The sequence below is a fragment of the Lampris incognitus genome, chromosome 19 (assembly GCF_029633865.1).
Source record: "Lampris incognitus isolate fLamInc1 chromosome 19, fLamInc1.hap2, whole genome shotgun sequence".
Taxonomy (NCBI): domain Eukaryota; kingdom Metazoa; phylum Chordata; class Actinopteri; order Lampriformes; family Lampridae; genus Lampris; species Lampris incognitus.
In genome coordinates, this window is record NC_079229.1 from 22,337,055 (window position 1) to 22,345,929 (window position 8,875).

General features: G+C 42.6%; 1 protein-coding gene across 1 annotated transcript in view; it reads left to right on the forward strand.

Moving 5' to 3' along the window:
• Positions 1–8,875, forward strand: part of map3k15 (mitogen-activated protein kinase kinase kinase 15) — a 57,479-nt gene that overhangs the window by 36,047 nt on the left and 12,557 nt on the right. Inside the window, exons 19-21 of the mRNA XM_056299570.1 lie at positions 1,778–1,935; positions 2,949–3,132; positions 4,545–4,722. Of these exons, the coding sequence (XP_056155545.1) occupies positions 1,778–1,935; positions 2,949–3,132; positions 4,545–4,722 (520 nt within the window). The remainder of the gene's footprint in view (positions 1–1,777; positions 1,936–2,948; positions 3,133–4,544; positions 4,723–8,875) is intronic.

Here is an 8,875-nt window from a genome sequence, read left to right on the forward strand (position 1 = left end):
ACTTTAGTATGGGGAACATATTCTAAGTAACAAAAACTTAATTTACAGTAATTTAACACTATTAACACTTGTAGTTTTGTGTTTTGTTAAGTAAGAACAGACCATATTCATTAAGTGTTAGTAAGGGAGAATAACTCTTCTTGTGGTACTACCACCTTATAAAGTCCATACTAAGCAAAGCATATTGAGATGGTACTACTAATAAGCAATAATTCTGAGGTTATAGAGGGAAAACTCATAGTTAATGGCTTACTGGTTGTATAATAAGGCCATGCAGAATAAGGCATTAATGAGTACGTAATAATGACCAATTAAGAGCCAATATGTTGCTAATTTGCATGCTAATAAGCACCTAATTAATGGTGACTACGTTCCCCATACTAAAGTGTTACCAATTTTTTTTTTCTAGTTTTGAGAAACCTTATTATTCTTGTCTGTATACTTTTGATCTTGGATGAACCCCAAATGGACCTTAAGGTTTTAGAGCATGACATCCAAAGTTTTCATATTTCATTGTAAAATCTCAAAATTACTTTGGCTACCTATTGAGATAATCACCCAAGTTGTAATGAAAAAGCACAATACGCATTTCTAAATAAAATTAGTCATCCATACACACTGTCATTGGTCACTAATGTACACTGTTAAGTACAAAAACATTACAGTAGAAGCTTTAAGTAATAATGATGAAAAAAAAGAAAACACATTACAAAAGTCCAATTTCACAAAACACTCTGAACTTGTAATGCAAGCTGGGCTCCATAAACAGAGTCATAGAAACGCTGTGATCTCAAACCGGGAGTGCAAATGTCAAATGACCCTCAAAATGTCAAGGGCTACCGTCAGCCTCTATGGAAACAACTGTGCACACATGCCTGCATGTTCGAGGCCACGGGTACACACAAATGCATACACATTCACAGCCATCTGCCCCCCTCAAAGAGCTAGCAAGGAGTGTAATTAGATTATCCAATCAAGCAGAGGCAGAGGAGTGTTTACCTTTCATTAGCAGGTGTGTGTGGGTGCATGCATGTGTGTGTGTGTGTGTGTGTACATGTATCTGTATTTGTGAGTGCCTGTGTGTGTCCTATTTGCCTCCTGCCTCACTTTCTCTGTAGCTCATCGTATAACTCTCACTCCTCAGCCCCTTCAAACTAGTTTTTCACAGAAGAGTTTTCATATAAGCATCTTTTCACCGCATCACCGTCTCTCGGCTAGTTTTTACACCAAGGCACTCATCACTTAAACAACAGAATTCAAAGATAAACAAAAATGTATGGTTTCAGTATGGCAGTGAAACCTTGTCTACTCCTGTAACCTTGTATACCTGGCCTACATTATAAACCTTTTAGATGTGAGTTTTGTAAAAGCCTTAAAAACCTCATCTTCTGACATTCACCTCATCCCATATTTCATGAAATTTTCAAGGTGCACATGAACTCACCTCAGAAAACGTTAACCACACCTGTTGAGAAACAGGGCTCCCTACCCAGCCACAAAGTTCATAATTCAAAGAGTGAAGATGTCAATAATGATTTTCTCTGCGTCTGTTTAAGGTTGAGGTTAGGGTTTGGGCTCAGTTTGGGGTGAAGATTTATAATCAAAATTTTATCCAGGTATTATGATGAAGTCTACCTTTTTAGCTTCACCTCAGTTATTGAATGTAGTCATGTTTTACTGATGATGAGTATGTATAACCTGATGAATGATGGCCTGTTGTTATCCGACACGACTTATTGCTTTTCCAGGTAACAGTCTGTCCCTCTTTTGTGTGTAGGTACTCTGCAATATATGGCTCCAGAGATAATTGATAAGGGGCCCAGGGGTTATGGGGCCCCAGCTGATATCTGGTCCCTGGGATGCACCATCATAGAGATGGCCACTGGTAAACCCCCATTCCACGAGCTGGGAGAACCACAGGCGGCCATGTTTAAGGTTGGAATTTGCATCTGGGCTTTTACAGCATTTAGAAAGGTTGGATGTTCACAGCTGACTGCCATGTAATGACACAGGGAGAGTTGTCGATATCTTCTGGATTTAAGTTTTCATGGACTGATCCGTGATAGTGCCACTTATGGTGCTGAGAAAACTCCCTTAACATTACAACACATTCTCATCCCATTGTGTCACATACTGATGATTTTGACAAAGCATCAGTACATGACACGCAAGATACCCTTCAGTGTCTGTATAACACGTGTCAGGTGTTCCATAGACTCCAATGTGAAGGTTTCTACCTAATATTGAATATTAATGACATACATGTTAGGTATTGGTTAAGCTTAGAGTTAAGGTAAAGGTAGTCGTGGTTAACCCATTGTATCTCCTACAGAACGAAGGGTACCCTCCGTGTTATTAATCAACACTTTTTCAACTGTGTTTATATATGAGGTCACTGTTGGGAATGTGTATATCATCTTAATAGTTTGACTTAAATCTGAACTGAATCTGAATTTATGCTCTACTTTTTATTGTATTATTGCACGCTGCATTTAATTAAAACTAGCACTAAGCTCATCATGCATTCTGTATATATTTGCATTAATATGTTCTGTTTCCAGTATTATATTGTTCTTAACAGTCAGTGTGTAAAACTCGAATCGTTGATTTTCTATTGTGCTGGTGTTTTATTATGCAACATTTTCATTCCTTTTTTCCACTCTGCATAAAGATAATTATTTTTGCCTGGAGGGCTTTATTCCCCTGCCCATTTCATATCTCTAGAAATGCAGATGATCGGTGATTCCTGAAATAATCATAGATTGTTGGATATTTGCAGCTATATAATGTGATGTCCCATTTTTTGAGCGTCACCTAAAATGAAAGTCCTTGTTTGAGCAAACCTACTCTGCGATCAGTTAAACTTAAAAAAGAAACTTTAACCTAAACATGTAGTTTGAGGATGTTCTTTTTTCTTTTTTCTCTTGTATTGTCTGTGTTTGTTTCAGGTAGGAATGTTTAAGATCCACCCAGAGATCCCGGAGTCATTGTCCACCGAGGCCAAGTCTTTCATCCTGCGCTGCTTCGAGCCAGACCCCCACAAGAGAGCCACCGCCTCGGACCTCCTCAGAGACACCTTTGTGAGACAGAACACCAAGGGCAAGAAGAGCAAGATCGCCTTCAAACCCTCGGGTACATGCACTGTGTGTGTATGTGTGTGCTTGTGTGCGTGTGTGTGTGTGTGTGTGTGTGTGTTTACATACTGAAAGAGATCAGCCACTTTTCAAAAATTATTTTCAAAATGTATTTTGTTCACCATTGTGTTGGGTCTGTTCTGCAGAGTGATGTGATGAAGACATGTCTACTTGCACACACACACACACACACACACACACACACACACACACACACACACACACACACACACACACGTGTTTACAAACTAGTAAAAATGGAGGAGCTACAAGAATAATAGGATTAGAATCCTTCAACTAGCGCATTAGTGGACAAACAGGTAAAATGTGGTTGCAGCACACTAACATATGCATGATCGCATGCACATACAGAGACATGCACGCATGGAAATATACTCGTAAAATTAACAGTGACTGGATTATTCTGACTTTGATTTTTTTTTATCTTTTTATGCTTTCGGGGTTGTTTCAGTTTGGCAAGGTTTGTATTGTGATTCTGAACTTCAGAGCACTGTTCATTAATTCATATGTGGTTGTATTTTGTGTAATCATTGTGTTTGTGTCGATGGATATTCTTACTCTATTGTTGTAGCTGTCTCAGATTTGCTTCCTGTGCCCTCACTTTGTTGAGCTTTGAGGTCAGGCCCTTGTTGGCCACAGACAAACCTGTGGGTTGTTCATACAATAGGAACTATGATTTATCGTCTGTTCTGTGTAATTTCAAGATACTGTATGCAAAGGTAATGTTAATATCCATTGCAAAAGTTTATACAACTTAAGGTCTTGTTTTATTAAACCAGTAAACCTTAAAGATTGAACAATTACATTTACATTTAAAGACACTGATAAACTGCAGCTACATTCATAGGGAGCTACAAGAAACACATGTACACAGTCATTGTTTGCCTAAAAGTCTGATAAATACTTTTAAATCCAAGGTCACATTTTGTCTCTTGTGTTTCTGTACTGTGCAGTAAGGTACTCGTGAGTGTCATGGTGGCAAAGCAGACTTGATTTATGTTCAGTACTGTGTCAGTTTTAAATATTATTCTTTACTGTGTGTCAGCTACTGCATACAGCAAGAACAATTATTGTTGTTATAATCATGATTATGATCATTATGGCTACTGTTGTTGTAATGGTTTGTAGATGTAGTGGTATTATATTAGTATTACACATACTTAACCGCACAATACTACCTTAGAATAAAAACATTGTCAACAGGCTCAAAAGTTTAGCTATATTTGTTTGTTTTTATTAATCTGACAATAGAATCTAGAATACTATGGAATCAGAGTCTGTTTCTCATGATACTGTTCAGGGTTTATTTCTCAGAAAATGTACATGTGGTTTTGGAGTGAAAGCTTTCAGCTGTGTACTATTTCATGTGTGCATGTGTGTGTCACGCAGACTACATCCGCAGCGTGTCCCTGCCGGTCCAGTTGCAGTGTGAGGCCACTGGGAGCAGTAGCAGCGAACACGGCTCGGTGAGCCCAGACTGCGATTCCAAACACGACGTCTTCTTCCAGAAGAAGAAACTCTCCAGCTCAGAGAACCTGCTCAAACCGCCTAACTCCAACTACCTGAGGTGTGAGTGCGTGTGTTTGTGCACGTGGGAGGCTAGTAGCGACAACTCGATGAGCCTAGCCCAGATTTTACCAGCAGTTTGCAAAAAAAAGAGGTCTTTGTGAATGGGTATGCTACATTTTTTGAGCAGAAAATACACCAATCAGCCAAAACATTAAAGCCACCTGCCTAATATTGTGTAGGTCCCCCTCATGCTGCCAAAACAGCTGTGACCCACTGCGGCATGAACTCACCAAGACCTCTGAAGGTGTCCTCTGGTATCTGGCACCAAGACGTTAGCAGCAGATTCTTTAAGTCCTGTAAGCTGCAAGGTGGGCCTCCATGGATTGGACTTGCTTTTCCAGCACATCCCACAGATGCTTGATCAGATTGAGATCTTGGGAATCTGGAGGTCATGGCAACACCCTGAATGCTTTGGCATGTTCCTCAAACCATTCCTGAACATTTTTTGCAGTGTGGCAGGGTGCATTATCCTGCTGAAAGAGGCCACTGCCATCAGGGAATACCATTGCCATGAAGGGGTGTACTTGGTCTGCATCAATGTTTAGTTAGGTGGTATATGTCAAAGTAACATCCACATGAATACCAGGACCAAAGGTTTTCCAGCAGAACATTGCCCAGAGCATCACACTGCCCCTGCCGGCTTGCCTTCCTCCCATTCTGGTGCCACCTCTTTCCAAGGTAAACGATGCACACTTACCTGGCCATCCACATGATGTAAAAGAAAACGTGATTCATCAGACCATACCACCTTTTTCCATTGCTCCATGGTCCAGTTCTTACACTTACACACACGCTCACGTGCCCATTGTAAGCACGTGAGCCTACATGGGCACTTTGACTGGTATGCAGTTACACAGCCCCATACACAGCAGGATGTGATGCACTGAGTGTTCTGACTCCTGTCTATCATAGCCAGCATTAACTTTTTCAGCAATTTGAGCTACAGTAGCTCTTCTGTGGAATCAGAGCAGATAGGCTAGCCTTCGCTCTCCACACGCATCAATCAGCCTTGGGCCCCCATGACCCTGTCGCTGGTTCACCGATTGTCCTTCCTTGGACGACTTTTGGTAGGTACTGACCACTGCATACTGGGAACATCCCACAAGACCTGCCGTTTTGGAGATGCTGTGACCCAGTCATCTAGTCATCACAATCTGGCCCTTGTCAAAGTCGCTCAGATCCTTACGATTTCCCATTTTTCCTGCTTCCAACACATCAACTTCTAGACCGGACTGTTCACTTGCTACTTAATATATCCCACCCCTTGACAGGTGCCATTGTAATGAGTTAATCAATGTTTCTCGCTTAACTGTCAGTGGTTTTAATGTTTTGACTGATCGGTGTATGTTGGTATGGGTCTAGGATGGCAGAACTGATTGCCCTCATGATAAATTCAACAAAAAATGAGACATATCACATGGCCACTTTAAGGGGGAAGAAATCTATGCTTTTTTTACATCTGGGAGATCCCTGTGATTTGCTGACGTCATACGGACACCAAAGATGTTGTGATGTAGGTGACACACATGAGGTGCAGCATGTTAGATCAATGAAATATGACGTGAGTAGAAAGGGGACTTTCCACAATACTCTGCATTTTTACCTACAAAATAACAAAGGTTGCTTTCATCACCCAGAATCTGTCTTTGATAGGGCATTTGTTTTCTGACATCAGAATCAGAATGCTTAGCTTTGTTCATGCGATAAATATATGTTAAACATCGAGTTTTCATTCGATGCTTTTTAACACGACACACCATCCATCCATCCATCCATTCCATCCATTCATCATCTAAACCACTTATCCTGCTCTCACAGTCGTGGGGATGCTAGAACCTATCCCAGATTGGGCGGCAGGCGGGGACATACCCTGGGCAGGCCCCCAGGCCGTCACAGGGCCGACACACCAACAATAGCTTATTTTTCTCTGCTTGTCTCTGTTGCTTGCTTATGTCTGCTCGTGTTGCTACCACTGACTTCCTGTTTGCAGATGTTTTCGTACTAATGGATGAGAATGCCCAGTTACTCTTTAAAACTATCCTGACCACAAAAGACTTACAGTTTGGCCTTCCAAAGGATCTCTACATGTAGTTTTTTTTTTTTGTGGATTTCCCCCCCTTTTTCTCCCCAGTTGTACTTTTTGGTCAATTACCCCACTCTTCCGAGCCGTCCCGGCTGCTGCTCCACCCTCTCTGCCGACCCAGGGAGGGCTGCAGACTACCACATGCTTCCTCCGATACATGTGGAGTCACTAGCCGCTTCTTTTCACCTGACAGTGAGGAGTTTCGCCAGGGGGACATAGCACGTGGGAGGATCACACTATTCCCTCCAGTTCCCCCTCCCCCCTGAACAGGCGCCCTGACCAGAGGAGATGCTAGTGCAGCAACTAATACACATACCCACATTCGGCTTCCCACCTGCAGACACGGCCAGTTGCGTCTGTAGGGATGCCTGACCAAGCCGGAGGCAACACTGGGATTTGAACTGGAGATCCCCGTGTTGGTAGGCAATGGAATAGACCACTATGCTACGCAGACACCAGCATCTAGTTTGTTTTTGCTGCTTCTGATGAACTTGGCATAAAGCAGCCGAGGCTCACAAGGAACCATCCGCTCACCTCTCGCTCTCCTCTGTGGTTACAGCTTCCATAACCAATGTGTTTATTAGTCTCCCAGAAAGTTGAATTAGACAGAAGGTTTAGTGGGAGAAACTTTTCATCCCTCATCTAAGTGACTTTGTCAGTCTCGGCTGACTGCAGGTATCCCCCACCTTATAAACGGCACAGTTGCATCACAACTGAAACCAGTGACTGTTTCATATGCAAATTGTCATGACCATTAATTAGAGTTACAATGGCCACATGTACTAGTCACAGAGGATTGGAGAATAGTTGCAATCACAGCATTGTAAGACGGTGACAGATATACGCTTAGCCCCCCCCACACACACACCCCATTACAATCTAGGGACACAACCATTGGTTCAGATATATGAAAGACACCTAGGTTAAGATTAAATCTCAGGAGGTACCGTATTTCACTGACCACATTAACTCTGTGGATAACCACATCAAGTTCACCAGGGAGGATGTGAAAAACGACAGGTTAGCATTCTTAGACTGTGAAATTGCTATTGGTGATGGGGGGGGGATATCTGATTGCTGATGTGAACTGTAAACCGAAACATACTGATCAGTACTTAAGGTTTGACTCTCATCATCCACTGGAGCACAAACTAGGAGTCATCAGGACGCTGTACCACCGAGCTGACAACGTCCCCACCAACACAGCGACGGGGGAAGGGGAGAAATCCCATATTAAACAGGCCCTGGTAAGTCTGGCTACCCCAACTGGGCATTTGTCAAAGCCAGGAAGATGCCCAAACAGTGGATTATTGAGCACCAGCCGACTGAAGAGAGGAGAAGGACAACAGCTGTCTAAGCATAAACCAGTGGTGATTCTGTATGTGGCGGGAGTGTCAGAACAGTTGAGACTCTATTATCCAAACATCACGTCTCAGTTGCTTTCAAACCCTAAAACACGCTGTGCAAGAAATTGGTCCACCCCAAGGATCAGGTCTCCTGGCACAGAGCAATATAGTGTACGCTGTTAAGTGCCAGGAGGATTGCCGTGACTTGTACATTGGGGAAACCGAATAGACGCTGGCACAACACAGGAGAGCTGTCACCTCGGGCCAGGGCTCCACAGTCTAAATCCATCTACAGGCCAGCGGCCACTCTTTCAAGGATGAGGATGTGCACATCCTTAATAGGGAGGAACACTGGTTTGAATGGGGAGTCAAAGAGGCCATCTATGTTGAGAGGGAACAACCATCACTGAACCGAGGGGGGCTAAGATTACATCTGTCACCATCTGTCACCATGCTGCGCAACTATTTCCCAATCCTCTGTGATTAGTACCCGTGGCCATTGTAATGCTAATTAATGGTCACATCAACTTGCATATGAAACAGATCGTTAGTTTCGGTCATTATGCAACTGTGGTGTTTTAAGTGTGGGGATACCTTCAGTCAGTTGAGATTGAAGAGGTCATTTAGATGAGTGATGAAATGTTTCTCCCACTAAACGTTGTGTTCAGGTGAACTGATTCAACTTTATGGGATTTCCTTACCTGGATTATTGAGCATGCATC